General features: G+C 36.6%; 1 protein-coding gene across 17 annotated transcripts in view; it reads left to right on the forward strand.

Moving 5' to 3' along the window:
* Positions 1 to 26,254, forward strand: part of SLC38A9 (solute carrier family 38 member 9) — a 109,878-nt gene that overhangs the window by 11,959 nt on the left and 71,665 nt on the right. For 16 of the 17 annotated variants that reach the window (XR_003431686.1, XR_003431687.1, XR_003431691.1 and 13 more), the window contains one exon: positions 8,974 to 9,121. Coding sequence is in view for 9 of the 17 variants with exons in the window: in XM_027101099.1 (XP_026956900.1) it covers positions 9,009 to 9,121 (113 nt within the window). In the remaining 8 variants the exon portion in view is untranslated. Of the gene's footprint in view, positions 1 to 8,973; positions 9,122 to 26,254 lie in introns of those variants that run through there. The other variant, XM_027101101.1, reaches the window with a different exon arrangement.

Genomic DNA, 26,254 nt, shown 5'->3' on the forward strand with positions numbered 1-26,254 from the left:
ATTATCTTTTATGAATTCTCGAAAAGCCTAAGCCATTATCTCTTCAATATTACCTCTGCTATCTCCTCTTTCCGGTTCACCAATTACATGCATGTTAGACCTTCTCATTCTGTTTCTTGTCTTTTAACCTCTCTCCCACATTTTCTGCCTTTTTTTTTCTCTCTTTGCCACTTTCTAGATAACTTCTGATGTATCTTCTAGTACATTAATTTTCTCTTCAATTTCTTTAATAAAGGTTGCTAATTTTATTTATTTAGTATTATTTATAGATTTGTTTTTAAGGTACCATTGGCTTATAAAATTGTTCATTATATTTTTACTTCTGTATACCCTACAGTGTGCTCACCACCAAAAATTTACTTTCCATCCATCACCATACAGTTGATCCCCTTTACCCTTCTCTCTGCCCCTTTCCCTCTGATAACCACTACTCAGTATTCTCAGTATCCATGTATTTGTTTTTGTTTAGTTTGTTCATTTATTTATTTAATTTGTTTTGTTTTTTATATTCCACATATAAGTGAAATCACACAGTATTTATTTCTCTGACTTATTTCACTTAACATAATATCCTCAAGGTTCATCCATGTTGTCATAAATGGCAAGGTTTCATCTTTTTTTTATGGCTAAGTAATGTTTCATTGTATGTATATGCCACACCTTCTTTATCCATTCATTCATTATTGGGCACTTAGGTTGTTTCTGTACTTTGGAAATACTTCTTGCAATACTATTGCAAATAGTGCTGTGATGAACATAAGAGTGCATATATCTTTTTTGAATTAGTGTTTCTTTGGATAAACACCAAGAAGTGGGATGGCTGGATCATATGCTACTTCCATTCTTAAATTTTTGAGGAATCTCCATACTGTTTTCCATAGTGGCTGCACCAGTTTACATTCCCACCTACAGTGTGTAAGTGTTCCCTTATATCTACATCCTCACCAACACGTGTTATTTCTTGCCTTTTTGATAATAACCATTCAAATGGGTGTGAGGTGATATCTTATTGTGGTTTTGATCCCTAATAATCCCTAATAATTGATGATGTTGAACATCGTTTTCATGTGCCTGTTGGCCACCCATATGTCTTCTTTGGAAAATGTCTGTTTATCTCCTCTGCGCATTTTTTTTTTTTTTTTTTTCTGTGGTACGCAGGCCTCTCACTGTTGTGGCCTCTCCCGTTGCGGAGCACAGGCTCCGGATGCGCAGGCTCAGCGGCCATGGCTCACGGGCCCAGCCGCTCCGCGGCATGTGGGATCTTCCCGAACCGGGGCACGAACCCGTGTCCCCTGCATCGGCAGGTGGACTCTCAACCACTGCGCCACCAGGGAAGCCTTATGAACATTTTAATAATGTTAATTCTTTGAATTTATGAGCACAGAATATCTTTCCAGTTATTTGTGTCTTTAAATTTATTTCTAGGTATTTTATTCTTTCTGTTGCAATTGTAAAGGCAATTATTTTCTTTTTTTAATAAATTTATTTATTTATGGCTGAGTTGGATCTTTGTTGCTCCATGCGGGCTTTCTCTAGTTGTGGCAAGCGGGGGCTACTCTTTGTTGTGGTGCGCGGACTTCTCATTGTGGTGGCTTCTCTTGTCGCGGAGCACGGGCTCTAGGTGCTTGGGCTTCAGTAGTTGTGGCTCGCGGGCTTAGTTGCTCTGCGGCATGTAGGATCTTCCTAGACCAGGGCTCAAACCTGTGTCCGCTGAATTGGCAGGCGGATCCTTAACCACTGTGCCACCAGGGAAGCCCCCAATTATTTTGTTAATTTCTCTTTCTGATAGTTCATTGTTAGTGTATGGAAACACAACAGACTTCTGAGTATTAATTTTGTATCTGCATCTTTACCAAATTTATTGATGAGTTCTAGTAGTTTTTTGGTGGTGTCCTTAGGATTTTCTATTAATAGTATCATATCATCTGCAGACTATTAAATTTTACTTCTTCCTTTCCAATTTGGATTCCTTTTATTTCTTTTATTCCTTTTATTTCTTTTTCTTGCCTACTTGCTCTGTCTAGGACTTTTTTTTTTTTTAGAAGAGGGAGAAAGCACAAGGGCCGCAACCAACCAGGCCCCCTGGCCCACTCCTCACACCAGGGGTGGCAGAGGACCCGGATACAGATGTGTTCAGCAGCAGACACGTGCTGCTGCTGCCCTCCAGCCCCAAGTTTCCCCCAGGAAAGGGATCCGTGGGACCACCCTCCAATGCCCCCGCCATCTGCACTTGCCTCTCCCCTTTCCCCATCCCAACCTGTGCGCTGGGCCCATGGCAGGGTGTGGAAGAGACGCAGTGCACCAAGGCGGGAAGTGCTACAAGGGGCACCCCCCCTTCCCTCTCGCCACTTCCTCTGGTGGAATGTTGCCTTTCGACCTGAGACCCCTGGCCTAGGTGGAACAAGCGCCTCCCCTGAACGACCGATGCAGGCCAGTTCGGGGACATGCGTGCAAGACCCACCACTGTTCCCATCATGTGGCCAGGGGCAGTAAGGATGGACTGAGGATGCTGCCTGCAGGGGTCAGGGGAGCATCCAGGGAGGTAGGAAGAAGGAGATGGATGGATACCGTCTTTTAATACTATGTTGAATAAGTGTGGTGAGATGGGCCATTCTTGTCTTGTTCCTGATTTAGGAGGATAGCTTTCAGTTTTTCACCATTGAGTATGTGTAGCTGCTGGGTTTGTCACATATGACCTTTATTATGTTGAGGTACATTCTTTCTATACCCACTTTATTGAGAGTTTTTATCATAAATGGGTGTTGAATCTTGTCAGATACTTTTTCTGCATCCGTTGATAAGGTCATATGGTTTTTATCCTTTATTTTGTTAATGTGGTGTATCACATTGATTGATTTGCAGATAATGAACCATCCTTGCATGCCTGGAATAAATCCCACCTGATCATGGCATATAATCTTTTTACTGTATTGATGTATTCAGTTTGCTAATATTTTGTTGAGGATTTTTGTATCTATGATCATCGGAGATATTGGGCTATAATTTTTCTTTTTTTATGTTGTCTCTGTCTGATTTTGGTGTCAGGGTGATGTTAGCCTCGTAAAATGAGTTGGGAAGCATTTCCTCCTTTTGGAAGAGTTTGAGAAGGATAGTTATTAAATCTTCTTTGAATGTTTGATGGAATTCACCTGTGAAGCTGTCTGGTCCCAGACTATTGTTTTTGGAAGCTTTTTTGAGTACTATTTCAGTCTCTGTACTAGTGATTGGTTTATTCAGATTTTCTATTTCTTTGTGATTCAGTCTTGGAAGATTGTATGATTCTGAGAATTGGTCCCTTCTAGGTTGTCCAATTTGTTGGTGTATGACTGTTCATAATCTCTTATAATCCTTTTTGTTTCTATGGTATCTGTTGTTATTTCTCCTCTTTCATTTGTAGTTTTATTTATCAGCATTTTTTCCTTACTATGTCTAGCTAAAAGAACCAGCTCTTGGTTTCATTGATCTTTTTTATTGCCTTTTTAGTCTATTTCACTTATTTCCACTCTGATCAATATTATTTCCCTCCTTCTACTGACTTTGGGTTTTATTTGTTCTCTTTTTTCTAGTTTTTTTAGGTGAAAGATAAAGTATTTCAGATTTTTCTTGTTTCTTAAGGTAGTTCTGTATTGCTATAAACTTCCCTCTTAGTACCACTTTTGTTGCATCCCAAAGATTTTGGTTTGATGTATTTTCATTTTCATTTATTTTCAGGTAATTTTTGATTTCTCTTTTGACTTCTTCTTTGACCCAGTAGTTGTTCTGTAGCATGTTGTTTAGTCTCCATATATTTTCCAGCTTTTGTTTGTAGTTGATTTCTAGTTCCATACTATGGTGACTGGAAAATATACTTGATATAATTTCAGTCTTGTTAAATTTATTGAGACTTATTTTGTTTCCCAACATATGGTCTGTCATTTGAGAAAGTTTCATGTGCACTTGAGAAGAATGTGTATTCTGCATTTGGATGGAATGTTCTGTACAAATCTATCAAATCCACCTGGTTTAACGTTTCATTTAAGGCCACTGTTTCTCAGTTGACTTCCTCAGTTGATCTATCCTTTGATGTAAGTGAGGTGTTAGAAGTCCCCTACTATTATTGTGTTGCTCTCAATTTCTCCCTTTAGGTCTGTTAATAATTGTTTTATATGTTTTGGTGTTCCTATGTTAGGTGCATGTATATTAGTAACTGTGATGTCTTTTTTTTAAATTTAATTTAATTTTTTATTGAAGTATAGCACAGGGAACTATACTCAGTATTTTGTAATACCTATAAGGGAACAGAATCTAAAAAAGAATATATGTTTGTGTGTGTGTGTGTGTGTGTGTGTGTGTATACACACACACACGTATGTATAACTGAATCACTTTGCTGTAATGTCTTCTTGATGAATTATCCTATCCAGCCACTTTGTGTCTTTGAATTGGTGAATTCAGTCCATTTACAATTAGGTGATTATTGATAGATGAAGACAGTATCGCCATTTTATCTTTTGTTTTCTGGTTACTCTACATCTCCATTATTTCTTTTTTCTTGTGTTTCCATCTACCATTTTGGTTTGGTGTTTTTCTATGATGTTTTTTCTCAGTTTCCTCTTTTTTTATGTGTCATGTCTTTGCTCTGGATTTATGTTCTGTGGTTTCCATTGGGTTTGTATAAAATTGTCATGCATAAAATAGTACGTTTTCTGCTGGTAGCATCTTTTTTTTAAAATTCATTTATTTATTTATTTACTTATTTATTTTTGGCTGCACTGGGTCTTTGTTGCTGGGCACGGGCTTCCTCTAGTTGCAGTGAGCGGGGGCTACTCTTCGTTGTGGTGCACGGGCTTCTCCTTGTGGTGGCTTCTCTTGTTGTGGAGCATGGGCTCTAGGCACACGGGTTTCAGTAGTTGTGGCTCACAGGCTCTAGAGCTCAGGCTCAGTAGTTGTGGCGCATGGGCTTAGTTGTTCTGAGGCAAGTGGGATCTTCCCAGACCAGGGATTGAGCCCATGTCCCCTGCATTGGCAGGTGGATTCTTAACCACTGTGCCACCAGGGAAGTCCCTGCTGATAGCATCTTAGCTACATTTACCTATATGGATTCTGTCCTTTTCCTCTTCCCCTTTTGTGTTTTTGTTTTCTCAAACTATCCCTTTTTATATTGTGAGTTTGTTACCAAATTGAAATTTTTTTCTATTCCCTCCCTTTACCTTTCCACTATAATAAAGTGTTTACAAACCTATTCTAATAAAGAGTTGCAATTTTCTGATTTCATCTATTTATCACCTTACTCAAAATGCTGTGTACTTTTGCCTTTTAGTTTCTGGTAAAACAGCTCCTTTCAACATTTCTTATAAGACAGGTCTAGTGTTGATGAACTCCCTCAGCTTTTGTTTATCTGGGGAAGTCTTTATTTCTCCTTCATATCTGAATGATAACTTTGCTAGATAGGGTATTCTTGGGTGAAAGTTTTTATCTGTCACGGTATTTTGAGAATATAATCCCACTCCCTCCTGGCCTGTAGAGTTTCTGGTGAGAAATCTGCTGACAGTAAAATGGGGGTTCCTTTGTAGGTTATCATCCTTTTTCCCCTGGCTGCCCTTAAAATTTTTTCTTTGTATTGACTTTTGTTTTGTTTTGTTTGTTTGTTTGTTTTTTTGCGGTACGCGGGCCTCTCACTGTTGTGGCCTCTCTCGTTGCGGAGCACAGGCTCCGGATGCGCAGGCTCAGTGGCCATGGCTCACGGGCCCAACCGCTCCGCGGCATGTGGGATCTTCCCAGACCGGGGCACGAACCTGTGTCCCCTGCATCGGCCGGCGGACTCTCAACCACTGCGCCACCAGGGAAGCCCTGTATTGACTTTTGATGATTTTAATATAATGTGTCTCGGAGAAGGTCTTTTTGCATTGAGGTAATTAGGTGTTCTCTTAGCTTCATAGATTTGTATATCCAATTCCTTCCCCAGGTTTGGGAAGTTCTCAGCTATTATTTCTTTAAGTAAACTCTGTTCCCTTCTCTCTTCTGGGATACCCACTACCCTAATGTTGCCCTTCCTAAAAGAATCGGATAACTCTTGTAGAATTTCCTCATTAAAAAAAAAAATCTTATTTCTCTTTGCTCTTGTATCATTTCTAGATTTCTGTCTTCAAGCTTGCCAATTCTCTCTTCCATTTGGTCTGCTCTATTTCCATTGCTTTCTACTTCATTCTTCATCTCATTTATTGAATTCTTCAGCTCTAGAATTTCCGTTTAGCTCTTTTTTAGTTTCAATCTCTTTGTTACTTTTGTTCATTAATTTTATTCCTGAGCTCATTGAAACTGCCTTTCTACAAGAAAACTTGTAGCTTGTCGAGTGTCTTCATAACAGCTATTTTGAATTCTCTATCAATTAGATCACAATATTGCATGACTTTATGTTTGGTTTCTGGAGGATTGTCATTTTCTTTTTGTAGTGCACTGTTACTGTGGTTCATGGTGCCTGATGAGCTGTTTCTCCGCAGGCACACTTGAGCTGTTTCTCCGCAGGCACATTTGAGCTGTTTCTCCACAGGCACATTTTTTTTTTTTTTTTTTTTTACATTTTTGCTTGATTATAATGAGTTAAACAGATTAGAAATTGAGGCCTTTCTTTTTCTTTCCAGTAGGTGGTGCTATAGCACAATCTTTTGGTTTTTCTTACTTGAGCCAACTCTGGTTATATATTTGAGCCCTTACTCTCCATCGTCCATCACCTCTGTTAGTGGCATTACCCTGGGTCCTCATTATTGCTTCTTGTGCCTCCAGGGTTGTTGGTGCATTGCTTCTGCTACTGTCACTGGCATCATCAGCCAGGACGGTGGACTCTTCCTTCGCATCCAGGATCTCCTGAGTCACAGACTCTGACACTGCAGGGGGGAGGGAGACTAAAGGGAAGAAGAGCCAGGATTGCATGGGCACCTTTGCTGTTTTCAGTGTTGTAAGGTTCTACGTCTCTGCCTCTGTGGCCATGGGGGCTGTTGAGGCAGGAGTCATGTGCCCTGCCTCCCCTGCTGCTACCCAGTACTCTGGGGCTGCAGTCTCAGCTGCTGTAGCCAGAGGGGTAGGATTACAGGCACTGCCTTTGCTCTTCCCTTGGTTTCTCCCTCCCTCAGTTCCCCTCCTCTGTGTGTTCCAGTCCACTCACTTGTAGATGTACAGATGTGTGGGATTCTCCAGCATCCTAGTATGTTGGGCAGAGGCACCTTTGTTGTGTTGTGGATGTTTTACTGGTTTACTGGTTGAAGGGGAAAGATAAAGGTAGCTTTTTATTCTACCATGTTGCCAACGCCCTCTCTTCAACTTTAAAATGCATCCATTGAGTTTTAAATTTTGGCTATTACATTTTGTGTTACTATATTTTTTCTTTTTTTTTATTTATTTAGGCCTAAACATTCATTCTGGTCCTTTTCAAATATGCTGTTACTTTTTGAAAATGTCCACTTTTTCCTTTATTTGTTTAAACATAGGAAGCATAATTATTTTATAATCTTATTCTGATATCCCTATAGTTGAAGCCTTTGTGGATCTGTTTCTGCTATTTCTTCTGGTTCTCACTAATAGTACTTTGTTTCTTTATATGCTAGGTTATTTTTGACTATGTACTGTTCATTGTTCTTGAAAGATTGTTAGCAAGTCTTTTGAGGCCTAGGATCAATCTTTTCTGTATCCTCATAGAAAAGATTTACATTTGCTTCGGCCAGTTGCCTATAAGCTCTACCAAGCAAGTAACCTGAAATTATATTCACAGGTTTAAGTGTTCTTTGATCACCTTGCAAATCCATATGAGGTGCAGTTTGTGGTATATAATATTTCCCTCAAGCACACACACACACACACACACACACACACACACACACACACATACACATACACATACAGGCTGTAGTCATTGTCAAGAAAACTTGTTTGTTATTCCTTTGTGAGGGAGTGAGGCACTTTTACTTCTTGTTTACTCCTAATCTGATGGTAAAGTTCTTTGTAGTCCCAGCTGTATGGGAAGTACGGAGAGGAGATGATTTCTTACTACAGTCGTTCCTTACTTTGGGTGAATCTTGGGTTTTGTCTTCTATTTTCTTAATACTTCACAAGGTCTTGAAAACCTCAGCCCAGTTTCTCCTGGCACAGCAAATACCCTCAGAGCAGAATCAACTACTTTGAGCTACTTACTTTCTAGGTTCCTTAAATTCACCTGCAAATGGCCTGCTTTTCCTTACAAAAAGGTGCTTTTCAAAAATTTTTAAAAAATATTGTATCCAACCTGCTGTATAAAAAAATAAGGAAAAAACAACAACAACAAAGATTGTAAAGGGCTTCAAGAGGTCATATTGTCCATCACCCTACCTCAGCTGTGCTGTACGTACTGTAACAGTATTAGAAATTTAAGATGACTTCCTTTATACCTGACCAACCTCTTATTAATTTTTTTTTAACACACTGACTCCTATTTTCAATTGATGTTTAATTTGTATTATATTCACTACTTTTTAATTTTTCTCTCTTATTGGTTTAGGAAACTTTTAAAAGATCTTCACAAACACAGCTATTTTATTATGTTAAAAGTTTTAATGTTTTGATTTCCAGCTGTCATCAGCAAAGTTTTAATATATTCCACAGACAAAAAAATAAATAAAATAAAATGAACGTATGAGATCTCTGATTTAAAAAAATAATAATAATATTTTATCTAGTATTTTTAGTTGTTTTCTGCAGGAAAATGAGTACAAGTAGCCTAATCTATTTTATTACTGGAAATGGATTGCCCTGCTTCTTTTTTACTAAGCTGAAAAATAAGCAGTAACTCCATTTCAACTTAACAGGTTTCTGATAATATAAATATTTTAGGCATGTAGCTCATTAAGATATCTTCAGCAAATTCCTGTGTTTTTTCACTTTCTTATGCATGCAAATATATTACCTATTAATAAAATACTTTTTAAATTAAACTTTAAATTGTTTCTCTTTTCGGATTTATTATAGGACTGACTTCTTCAGTGCTTAGAGTCTGAGAAAAAATGGCAAATATGGATAGTGATTCTAGCCATCTTCTCATCCCTGAGGTAGATAATGAAATAAATCCTGGACCTATGAATATCCAGTTTGATTCATCAGATATAAGATCCAAAAGGTAAGTGTTTAAAATAAAATATTTATTTTATAATTAAGGTTTTTAATTATTAATATACAACTAATTATAACCAAATATATATAACTTTGATTATAAAATATCCAGTTTCTTACAGGATCTGTATGTTTGTATGTGGTAGAGAATAAATATAAATACTCTTTTCTCACTTATATCTGACTTTTTATACTAAACTCCACTTGTCTGTCAGGGGTGGTTGGGAAGTTTTATGAACTAAGATGCATATAACTCATTTAACAAATACATATTGATTATCTGATTTGTGCAAGGTAATATGCGAGGTGCTGGGGATAGAACAGTAAAAGTAATACGTAATCCTTACCTTCATTGAGCTTAAATTCCAGCAGATAGTTTAAGATAAGTAGAGTTTAAAATTTATTTCATTGCATACCTGGAAAACCCAAAAGAATCCACTGAAAAATTATTATAAATAATAAGACAATTCAGTAACGTGGTTGTTTACAAAACAGGCAAAAATAAATAGCATTCTGATGAGAAAATATAATGAAGAAAAAGATAAAATACATAGGAATAGCCTTAAGGATGTGCAAAATCTATATGAGAGAAACTTTAAAATACTACTGAGAGACCTAAAATAACATGTAGAATATTACTTCAAATCTGAGATGCTGATTATAAGTTGTGCTGCTTTTTTTTTAACTATTTATTATTTATTTGGTTTCGCCATGTCTTTGTTGTGGCAGCTGGGCTCCTTAGTTGTGGCATGCAAACTCTTAGTTGCAGCATGCATGTGGGATCTAGTTCCCTGACCAGGGATCGAACCCGGGCCCCCTGCATTGGGAGTGCAGAGTCTTAACCACTGTGCCGCCAGGGAAGTCCCTGTTGTTTTTGTTTTTAATATAATACATAAACTGCTACCCATACCTCTGATGCAACAATTTCTTTGGACTTAGAATTTTATTTTGATGTTTACTAGAAGAACTCTTGTAATTATAAAAATAAAAATATAAACAAAATATATTGGTTAAGATATTACAAATCTGATTCTTCGCATATAGAGTCTAATTCTTCTGAATCACTTTTTGACTTGCATTCATCAAAATCAGTGTTTTTTTTCCTGCCCACACAAAATTGTCCTTAGTATCACTTAGAACATTGATAGTGTAACATTTCTTGAAAGAATTTTCTTCCTAGTCACTGACACTTTTTAGTTTTGATGCTTGCACTTTCCTGATCTTACCAGAAGGTGTCACAGAAAGCTTTCTAAACACTGTGGCTCACATTTCTTCCTTAAATGGTCCCTAAATGGTTTGATGACTGAAACGATCACAGGTGACAGTTACCTTCGTGCCACCAGAAATAATTACTTTCATGACTGCCACCTGGCTGACAGTGATTCAAAGATGTCCTGAATTATGAGATGCATCCATATTTTAGAAATGATTAAATGTGCATATTAGAATTAATAAGATAAGACATGTAACAAAAAGGCATATACTGGTCTCAGTAGGGAAGACTCTAAAATAAAATGTCATGCTCTTTAAATTTTAATCCATAAAATTAATGTGATCTGCCCCTCACCAAAAAACATGCCAGCAACCAATTCCAAAGTTTACATGGCCCAACAATTTCATTTCTAAGCATTAATTTGCAATGTCAAATAATATATGCACAAGGTTGTTTAATGCACTATTTTTTATAATAGCAAAAGTTTGAAAACAACTAAAATGTCTTTTCTTATAGGACTGGATAAATAAATTATGGCACATTGATACAATGGAATATTTTTCACCCATTGAAAAGAAGGAAGTGGCTTTATTACATATCAAAATGGAACAAGTCTTCAACTTATTTTGTTAAATGAAAAAAGTGAAGTGCAGAGCAGTGTATATAGTATACTACCATTTGGGTAAAAACAACATTAACAAGTTATATATTATGCAAATATGTATAAATGACTCTGGGGGAATAAATGGGAAACTGTAAGAGTGGTTGCCTCCTCAGAAGGAAACTGAGTGCTTGAGGTGGGACGTGTGGCAGATTACTATTTGGGAAATGCCCAACTATTCATCAACCCTACCTCTTTGCCAGCGGAAGCCTAACCGTGTTAAGAATCGAAGTAGTTTCCAATCCAGGAGATGAAGGAGGATTGGTTTAAGCTAGTCTTGATAATCCCATTTCCGTTTTCCAGATACTTAATTTTTTAGTCTTTTTTGCAGCTAGAGCAGTGTGAAATTTATCACATGACAAATTTATCTTTGTCATTTAAGGTGGCCATCAGAGAAGATAATGAAATGAATCTTGTAATTTTCACTTATATGTTCCAATATCAGTGAATACAAGGACTAATGAATGCTGATTAAATGCTCAGGATTTTCTTGAAACCTCTAAATTCTATGATAAATAATTGACCACTGTGACAATAGAACATAGGTCATTAAAGTGTATTCCACTGCAGTAGGTTGGCAGGAGTTCAAACAGTTCTCTGAGAATTTGTTTAACCGTGTAGGTTGAATGGAAATATATTTTCTATAATGAAACTTGTCAAAATAAGAGGGAATCAACTATTTTCAATCAGGATAACTAGGTAAGCACGTTTTAAGGAAGGCAAATATTTATAGGGGTTTAGCAGTATTGAATGCTAATTTGCTTGTGAAATAATTTCAGAAACTTATTTGATGAGGAAAAAAACAGGAGTACCTTAAAACATTGTTATTTCACTTTATATACATAAATCTCAGACACAGTGAGGGAAGTGTCTTCAATTAGAAGAACCAACTTAGACAACTATTTCCAAAACTTCAGTCATTTTAGAGTCACCTTATGACTTTGGTGATATCCCAGTACCACCTGTGTAATATTATAATTTAATATTTTTTAAAATTTATTAACGTTGAAAAATTAGGGTTAATTTAGCCTCATCTTCATGTATTCGTGAAATGAAGTATTGTTTATACTTTTTTCTAATATGCATTGCAGTAAATACCAAGTAGTTAAAATACCGTTTATCCTTGTGCTACCTAAAATCATCTTACATATAACCACACTTTTGGAAACTGTCTTAGGCTGTTAGAATATAAAGAACAACATTTGATAATTTTAGATTGCTTATCCTCAGTTTAGTTTGTGGTTGACTTTATCTCTTCCACTAGGTGGCAGTCAAAATCATGTTTTGGTTCAAATATAAGAATTTTAAGAACTGCTTTGGACTAAAAGATAACGTGCTGGACCTGCTTATCATTTTGTTGGACCTGGGGTCTAATTAGACTTAGGTGGAAGAAGGAGCTTGTCACTGTAGAGGAATGATACATGTCATAATTATTTGGATTATTTAGGGACCTTTTGCAAACTATACAAATCCACTTTTCCCTCTGCATGCCTTCACTCCCCTCCCCTCTCCTCCCCTCCCCTCCCCTATTAGTTTTTTTTACCTGGTTTGGGGTGGAGTGAGGAATGTGTGTGGCAGGACAGGAAGGTTTAGAAATCTGCTATACTGTATTTGATAATATTCCATTGGCAATCACTGGTCTTAGAGATTGTTTTCCTGCTTTTCCCAGACTTTCTGGTAACCAAATATTAGACCTGGTATTCAGGATTGCTTCATGCTTTGCTGCTACTCTGGGATTATGACCTTTGGGAGTTGACCACTCCAGCCAGCCTGAAACCAAATTGTGAAGTCGTTAATTTGGCTTTGCACTTCCCTTTTTCCATTTTTTCAAACTCTGTTTCCTCTTCCTTTTTTCCCAGGACCTAGGGCTTTCTTGCTCCTCTCTACGTGCCCAGTTTTTCTCAGGGAATTCACTCAAAAATTTCCTCTAGACAGTGCTTTGTAAGTTATACTTTTTCTTCCTCCCCTTATTCACTAGTGCTTATCTGTCCTATTCGTGCAGGGCTTTCTTGTCTGTTTAGGTGTTACGATGGCAAACAATCTGATGTGTCAAAGACCTACTCTATTACTTTTCCATGGCTGTTTGCATTTTAATAAGGAGAATCCTAGAATATAAAAGCCTAACCTAGGGCTTCCCTGGTGGCACAGTGGTTAAGAATCCGCCTGCCAATGAAGAGGACACGGGTTCGAGCCCTGGTCCGGGAAGATCCCACATGCCGCGGAGCAGCTAAGCCCGTGCACCACAACTACTGAGCCCACACACCACAAGTACTGAAGCCCACGTGCCTAGAGCCTGTTCTCTGCAACAAGAGAAGCCACCGCAATGAGAAGGCCGTGCGCCACAATGAAGAGTAGCCCCCTCTCACTGCAACTAGAGAAAGCCCACGCGCAGCAACGAAGACCCAACACAGACAAAAATAAATAAATTAAATAAATAAATAAAAGCCTAACCTAAAGGTTAGATTTTTCTAATTGATAACATTTCAAGTACTCTGGTAAGCCAGTGGGGTAGAGGTAGACATTGAAAATAGACAGTTCCGGGTGCCCTTCAAACATACTAAGCATGCTTATGGCCCCTATTTTTTTTTTTTTAGAGTGTCTACTTGTCTACACATCTGTAAACTGGCCTCTCACTTTCATCTGTCAATAATACTATCGCTGAATAGCAGGCTGAATTGATTCTTTTTGGTATTTGTGGTCCTGGGTCGGGGGGCGCATAACAAAGTGAAGAGTTTATCTATTAATGTGCCCTGGACCAATAACAGTGATTATTGAGGCTTGGTAGTTTCATAGTTGGGGATTTATACAGAGCTAGAAAAGTAGTTTTCCCAGGAGGACTGGTTTCCAGAGCTGCATAAATTGCATTTTGAGGAACTTGCCATCTATGTTAAATAGACAGGACCAGGGCCCTTAACCATTTATCAGTGCCATGGAGCTGATACCAACTTGCTGATTGTATTACAACTTCTGTACCCTTCCCTCTCCTTCCTCCTTTTCTCCCTACTCTCTTCCCTCTCCTCTTTTCTCTCCCTTTTTAGTCCACTTCTCTAACCTCTCTTCTCCCCACTCTCCACCATTATTTTTCTCCAGTGGAACTCTTTTTGCTAAACGCTTGAAGAGAGCAACCCTGGCCATGGATTCAGAGATGCTTTAAATCTAACTAAAGGGACTTCCCTGGTGGTGCACTGGTTAAGAATCCTCCTGCCAATGCAGGGGACACGGGTTCAAGCCCTGGTCCGGCAAGATCCCACATGCCGTGGAGCAACTGAGCCCGTGTGCCACAACTACTGAAGCCCATGTGCCTAGAGCCGATGCTCTGCAGCAGGAGAGGCCACTGCAGTGAGAAGCCAGCGCACCGCAACGAAGAGTAGCCCCCTCTCGCCACAACTAGAGAAAACCTGCGCACAGCAACGAAGACCCTATGCAGCCAAGAATAAATTAATTGATTTAAATAAATAAATAAATCTAACTATGGACTTTGTTAGAATGGGATCTTATTTCTAGTCCCATCAGAACCTTTTTATTCTCTCAAGTTCATAGGTTCTTTTACTTCTGTCTCTTTTTCCAGATGTCTTTGTTTGCTTAACTATCCTTTTGTATCCATATCTGCTTGCCTGAGTTGCTTCCATTTCTTTCCTTATTCTCTCTGGTCTGTCTGATTTTGCTGTTTCCTTCGTTGCCTCTAAACTAATGCTTTATTTTCTTCCCTTTCTTCCTCCCTCATTGACATTATTTGGACAAGCCTGAAGAAAGAGGGAGCCTAATGAGTTTGACCGGTGCTCATTAGCACCAATCAAGTGTGTTTTGTTGGGAGGAAAGGGTATGAAGAGTTGGGCTAGCATCTTTCTCTGTCTACTCAGTATTATAACATCTCCAAGTATATAGTTGAAAAGGCTTTTAGTGTGTAAACCAAAAAAAAATAATGCAGGGGGCTGCAAATAAGAAAAGAGTTTATTGGGGGGGGTCTTAAAATTACAATTCGGGAGACACAGATTTGGGTAATCCTGAAAGAGTGTTCTGAGGAAGAGAAAGAGTCAGGGGCTTATAAAGACAAAAAGCCACGAGGTTGTTAAAAATTGCCTGGGAAGGATTGTGATTTATCCTTAAGGAATCACAAGTTGTTTTAGGATAGGGGTCCTACAGGTAGATAGACTGTCACTAGTTATTTTAGGGTAAGGATCCAATAAGTATCTTGAGTTTCTGGCATATGTTCTGGATGACTTGCTTGTAAGGTCAAAAGGTCACACTCCATCCAGGCTGAGACATGCGTGAGTCACAATTCCTTAATGGCTTCCCGGCTCCATTTTAGAGAGCTCTCAGCAATACCAACTCCATTTGGATTTTCCTTTCACAAGTAATTATACTATTACTGCAAAAGCAATGAAACCAATTGCAAATGTACAATAAGAAAACTGAAACTCCTTTTAACAAAGACTTAAAATCAAGTGTTTTAAAATTATGGAAGAACATGAAATTTATGGATCTTGTTAAAAGCCTAATGGACGACTGTAACCCAAAGATAAGGAACTGATGTAAAAATAACATACTGAGATTATGTGTCTTTGGCTTGCCTATTGTTTTTTAGTCTTAGTCTGAAATTGTCTCCAAAAGGCTATTACATTTTTTTCTCTGGCTTCTTTTTTTAAGATTTCTTCTTGCAATCTGTTCTGTATTCCTTTGTCACAAGGTATGGTTTCCAAGATCTTTTAAATATTAAGAGAGAAGTGAATGCCTCAACATTTTAAGTGAGGAAATATGTTTTCTATACAGTAACATAGAAAATTACTTTGGTGCTATACTTAATTTAAAAAGCCTGATTCATTGCAACAGCATCACACTTCCTCATTTTTTCTATTTCAGTTAGTTTATAATTTATCTTGGCATGTTCTCACTACTTCAATTAAGGTTATTTCTCTCAAATTTGAATTTGAATTCCAACAATTCATATCTCATATTTGAATTTGAATTTCATCAAATTGAAATTTGCATTTCCTCAAATTCATATATGACTTGTTTATTCTAACACGAGTTTTTATATCTACCAATACCTCTGATTTTTTATTTTCTTATACCTCTTCTGTAGAATAGCTGAATCTTCTCTTAAATCCTGTCTTATTCATTATAAATTGATGTAGGCATTAGTGTTCATTCTTTGTTGTTATGCCCTACAACTTACATATTAAAATTTATGTTAATTTATTATATTACTTTTATTTTGTTTCTCCTTTATTATAGTTAGAGAATTATTTTTATTTTTTATTATTTTTCTTATAAATTTATTTATTTATTTATTTTTGGCTGCATTGGATCTTCGTTGCAGCACACGGGCTTTCTCTAGTTTTGGGGAGCGGGGGGTGCAGGCTTCTCATTGTGGTGGCTTCTCTTGTTGCAGAGCATGGGCTGTAGGCGCGTGGGCTTTAGTAGTTGCGGCACACAGGCTCAGTAGTTGTGGCTCACGGGCTCTAGAGCGCAGGCTCAGTAGTTGTGGTGCACGGGCTTATGGCTTTATGCTTTATGGCGTGTGGGATCTTCCCGGACCAGGACTCGAACCTGTGTCCCCTACACTGGCAGGCAGATTCTTAAGCGCTGAGCCACCAGTGAAGTCCCTATTTTTATGAATATTTTCTATTTTATTTATTTCAGCTTTATTGAGGAATAATTGGTCTATTTTATTAAGGCTAGTAAATTTGGGTGTTAAAAATAATTGCTTAAAAAGAGGGCATGGTCCTTAAACGTTGCTAGTGGGATTGAAACATGGTATGGCCACACTCTTTTCCTTCCAGTTTTTTGAGATATAATTGACATCCAGCATTGTATAAGTTTAAGGTATACACCATAATGATTTGAGTTACATACATTATGAAATGATTATCACAATAAGTTTAGTGTACATCCACCATCTCATATAGATACAAACTTTAAAAAATAGAAAAATTTTTTTTCCTTATGATGAGAACTCTTAGGATTTACTCTCTTAACAACTTTCATCTGTAACGCAGAAATGTTAACTATATTTATCATGTTGTACATTACATCACTAGTAGTTACCTTGTAACTGAAAGTTTGTAGCTTTTCACTGCCTTCATGCATTCCCCACCCTCACCCTGCCTCTGGTAACCACAAATCCAGTCTCTTTTTCTATGAATTTGTTTGGTTTTGAAGTATAATTGACATACAACACTATGTTAGTTCCCATTACACAACATAGTGATTTGATATTTCTGTACATTTTTAAATGACCAGCACGATAAGTTTAGTTACAATCTGTCACCATACAAAGATATTACACTGACTGTATTCCCCATACTATTCATTTCATACCCGTGACTCCTTTTGCAACTGGTATAGCCACTTTTTTTTTTTTTTTGGTATAGCCACTTTTGAAAAACAGTTTGATAATTCTTAAAAATGTAAATATAGAATTATCATTTGACCTAACAATTCCACCCCTAGGTATATACCCAAGAGAATTGAAAACATATGTCCACACAAATATAAAGAAATGTCCATAACATTTATAATAGCCAAAAGTGGAAACAATCCAAATGTCCTTCAGTTGATATATGTATAAACCAAATGTGATATATCCATACAACAGAATATTATTTGACTGTAAAAAAGAATTAAAATATCAATATATGCTACAACATGTATGAACCTTGAAACCATGCTATGTAAAAGAGGCCACACAACAAAAGACACATATTATATGATTCAGTTTATACAAACTATTTAAATTAGGTAAAGTCATAGAGACCGAAAGCAGATTAATGGCTGCCAGGGGTTGAAGAGAGGGGTTAATGGAGTCCAGGATTTCTTTTGGGGGTGATGAAAGTGTTCTAAAGTTGATTATGGTGGGACTTCCCTGGCGGTCCAATGGTTAAGACTCCCTGCTTCCACTGCATGGGGCATGGGTTCGATCCCTGGTCAGAGAACTAAGATCCTGTATGCCTCATGGCAGAGCCAAAAAAAAAGAAAAAAACAAAAATTGATTATGGTGATGGAGGCACAACTCCATAAATGTTCTAAAAACTATTGAATCGTACATTTTAAGTGGGTAAATTTTATGGTATGTGAATTAATATCTTAATAATTTTTTTTTTAATTAAAGAGGGCATGGGGGATTTCTGCTTACAACAAGGGCAGATTAAGGAATTTGGACCAACCATCTTGCTGAGAATAACTGGAAAAACTGACCAAAAAAAATTTTTTTAATCTGCCTAAAGACATGGGAGAACTGATAAAACAATGAAGAATAATGGGGTCTAGATCAAGAAGAAGGAGGAAACGAAGAGAGTGGAGTCCAGCATTTCCTCAAGGGTATCTGCCAATTCCAGTTTATTAGCTGAATGACTATTAAATTGACAGAGCTTTCAATAGCTTTACAAGGCTAGAGGGAGAAAAACTGGAATCCAGGGTTCACTAATAGTAGGTAGGCCCCATGCAAGCTTTAGGTTGGAAGCCCTAAGGTCTATAAGCCTAGAAATATGAGTGAACTCGAAATAGAATGGCCTTCTTTCAGGGACTGTAGCTCAACTTTAACTCATCTCAATCCCTAAAACTGGATTAAGGTAATCTAGGACTGCTAAGTGTCTCAAATTGGCTCCCAAAAGCAAATGTAAACCCTTTCTAAAGAAAATAACATTATTCTAGGCTTCAACTTACTTATACTTTTTTCTGTATACTAGAATTTTATTAAGTATTATGCCAGGTACTTAATCAAAAATAGCTAGGCATAAGAGAAGATGAGACAACATGATTAGAAATTAAGAGACTTGATACACAATAGACAGATGATCCAGACAATGGAGTTATCAGAAACAGACTTTTTAAAGACTATGTTTAATATGTTCAGGGAAACTGAAATAAGGTTGAGAATTTTGGCACTGACTAGAAATGTAAAAAAGAACCAAATTCATGGAAAATATTTATTGAATAAAAAAATAATGGAAAATCTGAAACTAAAAACTAAGAAACAAAAAACAGTAACCTAAGGTAAGAAATCAATCAATGATGAAAACAAATCAAGGCAAGGATGTAGAACAATGGGAATGATCATGCAGTACTAGCGTAAGTGTAAATTAGCATAATCACTTTGGAAAAGGGTTTGTAATTATCTGTTAACATTGAGTATACACTGTTTATAATCAATAGAAATGTGTGCACATTTCACCAAAAGCCATGTACAAAAATATAGATTATGAGTTATTCATAGGAGTGCCAAACTGGAAACAACCCAGATACCCACCAACCAGGAATGGTTAAATAAATTGTATTTTCATGTAATGGAATATTACACAGCTATAACAGTCTACAGCTGCACGCAAGAATATGGATGAATCTCAGAAAGATAATGTTGGCAAAAGAAGCTAGACAGAAAAATACATATTGTGTGATTCTACTTTATGTAAAGTTCAAAAACAAGTAAAACTAATTTTGTGTGTGTGTGCACCTGTGTGCACGTATGTGGGTCTACACTCATTTGAAAATATACTAGAATGTTAACTGATTATTTCTAATGGGTGGTTTTTATTTTCTTCTACAACTTCTATATTATCCTCATACAAAAACAATGTACTACTTTTATAATGAGAAAAAAGTTATTCAGAAAATAAAGATTCCTATAATTTAGGATAAAAATAGTATATACAAAATAAAAAACGCATTTTATTAGAAACAATGTTTAAATCACCTGTGCTTCTATAGGATGATACAAATTATCTTTTTTCTCTACTTAGGGGATGTTTTGTTATTTTGTTTTGTTCTTGTATAGAGAATATTCTGGGGAAAAAAAGCATAAAGAAATATATTCCCATCACATAGAGGCAAGTGTTGTTAAAACATTTTAGTATATTTTTTTCTATCCTTTTCTATGATATTTTATGAGCTCATATACTATATACAATTTAATGTGCTACTTTTTCAGTTTAAATTTCTGTTGAGTGCTCATAATAATTGCAATTGCAATTGTAAGCTATTCCCAAGTTGCCAGCCTGCCTGCCTACCTGTTTCTCTTGTTCTCTGCTTCTGTCCTTCCCTCTCTACTTCCTTCCTCCCTTCCTTTTGTTCTTGTATTCCTTCCTTTTGTCAGTAAACATTCACTAAGTTCTTTTTTGGTGCCAGACACTTTGGGAAAGGAGATAGACCCTCAGCAAAAAAAAAGGACGGGAATCACTACGATGAGGATTTATAAATATTTGGCTTGTTATGTATATATACAAACACACACACATATATTTTTTTTTCTTTTTAACTCAGTACTCAATTTTCATTAGGAAAAAAATACTGATTTAACCCATCCTGATCCAGCATTACAAAGAACCCATGGGATCATATCCCAGCGAGTAACTATGCTGTAGAGTATGGCTAAGCCCAGCCAGGAGTAGAATGAGGTCATCTATGGTACTGATGGCTAGGTGCTTTGGGGGTTTCGGTGCAGGCATTGCTCTGTGTGAGAACATTTAGTGGTCTAGGGCAGGAGTCAGCAAACTATTTTTTTCTGTAAAGAGCCAGATAGTAAATATTTTAGGCTTTGTGGGCATATGGACTCAATTTTGCCATTGTGGAGTGAAAGCAGCCTTAGATAACACGTAATCGCACAGGCCTTGCTGTGTTCCAATAAAACTTTATTTATGAAAACAGGCCATGGACCAGATTTGTCCTGTGTATCCTTGGCTACCAACCTCTAGTCTGCAAGGAGAGACTCTGGACTCAGGTGTAAGCAGCCACAGGGACTGGTACTTCTGCTGTGACCCCTAGGATACCTCTTGCCTTGCTTTTAGAGAAGTTAAAAAAGTGAGGCCCACTCACCTTAATTTCACTCCACCCTCACAGTTGCTTTTAATGAAGTTTTTCTAATCAAAGTAGCCTTTTGGACAACAGAGCAACCTCCAGCCTCCCCCTGAACCTCATGCCCTTGCAGCAAGCCTAGAGTTCTTTGGCAAGGTCATCCAAGGATTTTAACTGCCATAAACTGTAGAGATAGTGACTGAAGCTAGGAGTGATAAATAAGGGGTAAGTACCAGGTTTCAAGGAATAGTAAAAAGTTTTACAATAAAAATTATTCTTAAGAATCACTGAAATGTCCCATAAAGCTGTAAGCAATTTTCCATATTCTTTCTGAATATCATTTTAAATAAATATGTATTATTTAAATATATCATAATTTAACAATGTTTAACCACTTAATGTTTTATTAAGCTGTTTACAATTTTAATTATTTTAAATGGTGCTTTGATTAGCAGCTTTCTACATATCGTATTTAAACCATATTTTGATTCCTTCTGATAGACTGTCAAAAGTATAATTATTAGAATAAAAGGATGTAAAGCACAATTAAGGTTCTTGATATATATAGCCAAATTGTTTTCTAGAAAGGTTGTACCACGTTATACTCCTACCAGCAATATGTGAGAGTTCCTGTTTCAAAATCCCCTTTCTAGCACTGTTTATTTTCTTTTTTACTAAAACATCTTATATTTTGTTTATAAAACTTTCCTATATGTAAAAGTTGGTAAGAGCCAGTTGGCAGCAGGTTTCACGTTGGACACTTGCCTTTATCAGTCTATTCTGTTATTTTGGGATTGGTTTGTGGAGTAACATGTCATACAACCAACAGTGGATTCTGGTCAGACTACTACAGTGTTTGCCGTCTGGGTTGAAAATACAGCCATGGTCACCTGAAAGGCCAGTTTGTGTAGACGATTTGTTGCTGTCTTTCCAGTGGCAAAGCAGAAGTTCTCTTAGCCCATTTACCTTTCTTGGGAGCCATGATAAAGACTTCTAAGGCATGATAAGTAGTATCCCTTTCTTAAGTTATGGAAGAAGAATAAGAAAGAGGCTCCTTTTCTTTGGTAGTCTGTTTAAAGAGTAGATGAATTTTTGTTTTTTCAATTTTTAGATAACAGAATGAAGATAATGAAGAAAGCAATTTTAGTGTTCATCCGAAGAATCATATGTATATATTAAAAATAAGATTTATCTTAATATATATACTTAATGAAATATTTACCTTCTTTCATTATGTTTCAAGGTTTTTGGGTTTTTTTTGTGTGTGTGGTACACGGGCCTCTCACTGTTGTGGCCTCTCCCGTTGCGGAGCACAGGCTCTGGACTCGCAGGCTCAGCGGCCATGGCTCATGGGCCCAGCCGCTCCATGGCATGTGGGATCTTCCTGGACCGGGGCACGAGCCCGTGTCCCCTGCATCGGCAGGTGGACTCTCAACCACTGCGCCACCAGGGAAGCCCACGTTTCAAGTTTTTGAGGAAATTTTAGTTAAAATGCTGGCCTGGCAATTTTCTTCCCTGCTTTTTTTTTTTTTCTTTTCTTTTTAACAGGGAATAACTAGGTTTTGAAACTAGAAATTTCATTTCTTTTCCAGAAATTCTTTTGGTAGATTTGTGTAACAAGGAGAATAATAATTGGCATGACATTACAGGTTGAAGCCTACAGTGTCTCTGTAATTTATTTGTTTATAGTTAATATAATTATTTATAACTAAGTATATAATTAAGTATATCTTAATTATAATTTATAATGAAGTATTGTTAATCTTCCTTTGTGGAATGTCAGTCAGTATGTTCCATTGGAACTGCTTTTTCTAGATAGAAGATAGGATGTGGTGATGCTGGTGTTGTTATTGTTTTATATCAACCTAGTGAAAAACTAAAGAACTGTTATGTTTGTATTTACTTACAGGTGCTTCTAGCATCTTAACTTTGTTGAAAGTTCCTGATGTTTATATAATTCTTTTAGCCTCATTCCAGTGCTGATACTAAAAACAAAACAAACAAAAAAACCCTTGTATTTCTGTTACTGATCATTTTGTAACCATGAAAGAAGAGATTGTTTGTTTTCAGGACAGTAGAATTAAAACAATTTATATGTTTTTAAAAACCAAAATTTGAAAGCATGAATTGCATTGAAAGAATTTTTAAATTCATTCTTAGCAGAATCTGCATTTAATTAAACATATAGTTTAATTAGGCCTGAGAATTAATATTCAGGTCAAGTTCTTTGTCCGTATGTCATTAATGAAGATGTCTACTCATGGCTTAGTAACAGCTTAGAATTCTAAAATAAAGAACCCATAACCTTCAACCCGGTGTTTATTAACATTGACTTTTTTCATATCATCCTCATCAGTTAAAAAAATAATAACAACCTAAAACTTTGGGACTGTATATATTTATGTGTGTGTATGTGTGTTCGTTTGCAAATTATATACATGTACTTATGTACTTATAAATTATGTATATTATAAAACATAAAAATAGAAAATTTTAAATTATAAGATGTAATGATCTTGATAAAATTAAAATTTTATCTATTAACAGTACATTAAAACTTTTGCTTTCACTTTATAATATTAACAGTAACAATAGAATATGCTTTATTATTTTTGAGACTCTTATAACACCTTGCCACAATAGTAATTCAAGCTGATTTAAAATTCATTTCTGCTCATCCTACAATTATGTGGAAGTTTTTGTTGAAATTTGCCTGGTTAAATTTATCCTCCCTGATATGACTCAGTCCTTACATTTAGCGATTGCTGTGCTAGTTTGTGTATTCTGGTATCCCATGTTATTTTTAAAGTCCAAAATACTCCTGTTTTTAGTGGCTTAAAACTGTTAATTTGGAAACAGCCAGTAGCTTTGTTCACCTTTCTTGGTTCTCTCTCCAGTCTATCATCCGACCTCTCCTCTGCTTCAAAAAAAAAAAAAGCATTGATTTAGAGAGAGCCTTCAGAAAGCAGCTGATCTCTTTGCTCGGGGAAGGGGAGAAATTAATAGAATCATCCTTCCCAGGTTAACTGGGATTAAAATCAAAACTGTTACAACCCAGTGGCTTCTGGCCAGAATGCAGGAGCTGCCTAGCTGGTCTGAAAGCTCCATTGGAGGGGAGCTAAATACAATACTTCAGGAATGTCCTTGTTTTTCTCGACCAATTATTCCATGTCTATAAAACTGCAGTTTTGAGTTTTTATTGGTGACAGACATTATTTTCAACAATAAAATCATGTAACAATGGAAACATTTTTAAACATCCATTATCAGAATATTCTCTGTATATTGTGAGTTCTTTTAAGAGCAGCTGCTTTCTCAGTCATTGTTAAAATATCTTTACCTTGAAGGGGATAGATTAGATATGTGGGTGGCTATTTTGGCTTTTGATACCTGCTGTGTACTTATGTAGCATACTGTTGATAGCCACAGTCATCACAGAAGAGGTCAACGAATTTGGAACAGTTGTCTTTTTATAGAAGAAAAGTAGATAATTCGTACTTAAGTTTGACAAATTTTTAAGATATTTTGCCACAAGATAACCAGCAAATTTCTGTATGGTACACAAGATTTTTTCAGTCCCTCTTGGTCTCATTACTAAATTTTGAAAGAATATGTTACTTTAAGATTTGTTTTTAAAGTTCTTTTTACCACATGATATATCATATATACAGAAGAGTGCATGACACATATGTTCAACAACAAGGTCTAGAAATTAGCTGCAGCTCAGAAGTTCCCCATGTGTCCTTCACCAAGCACATCCCTCTTCCTCCCTACAGGTGATCACTCACATGACATTTGTGTGATCATTTTCCTACTTTTCTTTATAATTTATTGTCTGTGTATCCCTAAATACTGAATTCAGCTTTACCTGTGTTTGCATCTCATGTAAATGAGATCACACTGTATGTATTCTTTCGTGACTTTTGTTTAGCATTATAATTTTCATCCAAGTTGTATATAACTCTACTTTCATTGCCAGTGGTTTCTAGCATTTTATTCTGTAAGTATCTGCAGTTTATTTATCCATTCTACTTTAGAACATATGGGATGTTTCCAGTGTGGGGCTCTTACAAAGAATGCTTCTATAAACATTAATATATGTGTCTCCTGGTATACATATGCAAGAACTTTTCTATGATATATACCTGGGAGTGGATTTGCTTGGCGGTAGTGTATGTGTATATTCAACTTCACTGGATAGCGCCAGACTGTTTTCCATAGGGATTATACCAACTTACATTCCCACTAGAGTTTCCATTGCTCTACCTCCTACTCGTGCTTCATATTGCGAGATTGTTAAATTTTCACCATTCTGATGAACATATTGCGGTATCTCATTCTATTTTTTTCCAAGAGATTGAGGTTGGTAAAATGTTATTAATGATTACTGGTTGTGGGATTATAGGTGATTTTTATATTTTTTATTCTTTTAAAATATTTCCTATAGTATTTACACTTACTTCTTCAGCTACCATTTCATTGCTCTCTTTCCTTTTTACGGAAAATTCCTTGCAAGGATTATTTGTGCTCACCATACCACATTTTCCTCTTGAACCTAGTTCAGACAAGCTTTTTTTTTTTTTTTGTGGTACGCAGGCCTCTCACTGTTGTGGCCTCTCCCGTTGCAGAGCGCAGGCTCAGCGGCATGTGGGATCTTCCCGGACTGGGTCACGAACCCGTGTCCCCTGCATTGGCAGGCGGACTCTCAACCACTGCGCCACCAGGGAAGCCCCAGACAAGCTTTTGTTCTAACCACTCCACTGAAACTGCTCAATGCAGGTTACCAGTGGTCATTTCATCGACTAGTCCGCATCTCCTTTGTCTTAGCGGTAGCACTTGACAGTCATTTTCTAACCCTGAAAAAGTCTTTAATTTGCTTGAGGATACCACAATAAATTGATTTTCTTATAGGTTGCTGCTTTTCATTTTTTATAGCATTTGATACTTCTGATTATTGCCTCTATCATTTCTCCCCCAGATTTTATTTAAAAATTTTTTAAACTAAAGTTAAAAGCATTATCCTTATAATTTTTTGTTAACTTTTTTTCTGATTATAAAAGCAATACAAGTTTTGATGATCATACTGTGGTTATATAAGATGTCATCATTGGGGGGAACCTGCGTGAAGTATATATGGGAGCTCTTTGTACTATTTTTTCAACTTCTGTATGAGTCTAAAATTATTTCAAAATACATTTATTCACTACATTTTATTGAGCTCCTACGATATGCCAGGTACTATTCTAACCCCTGGGAATATAGTAGTGGCCAAATTGACAAAAATCCCTGCCCTCATGAAACTTATATTTACTGGAGGTAATCAATAATAAATAAAAAGTATGTATTATGCTAGGTAGTATAAATGCTAAAGAGAAAAAGTAAGGTAGAAAAGCAGAGATGGTGCATAGGAAATGACAGGGATAGAGAAGAGGGGTTGAAATTTTAGGTATGGTGACAAGGATAGCCAAATGCCTCAT

The sequence above is a fragment of the Aethalodelphis obliquidens genome, unplaced genomic scaffold, assembly GCF_003676395.1.
Source record: "Aethalodelphis obliquidens isolate GAN/ISIS:26980383/991018 unplaced genomic scaffold, ASM367639v1 scaffold4, whole genome shotgun sequence".
Taxonomy (NCBI): domain Eukaryota; kingdom Metazoa; phylum Chordata; class Mammalia; order Artiodactyla; family Delphinidae; genus Aethalodelphis; species Aethalodelphis obliquidens.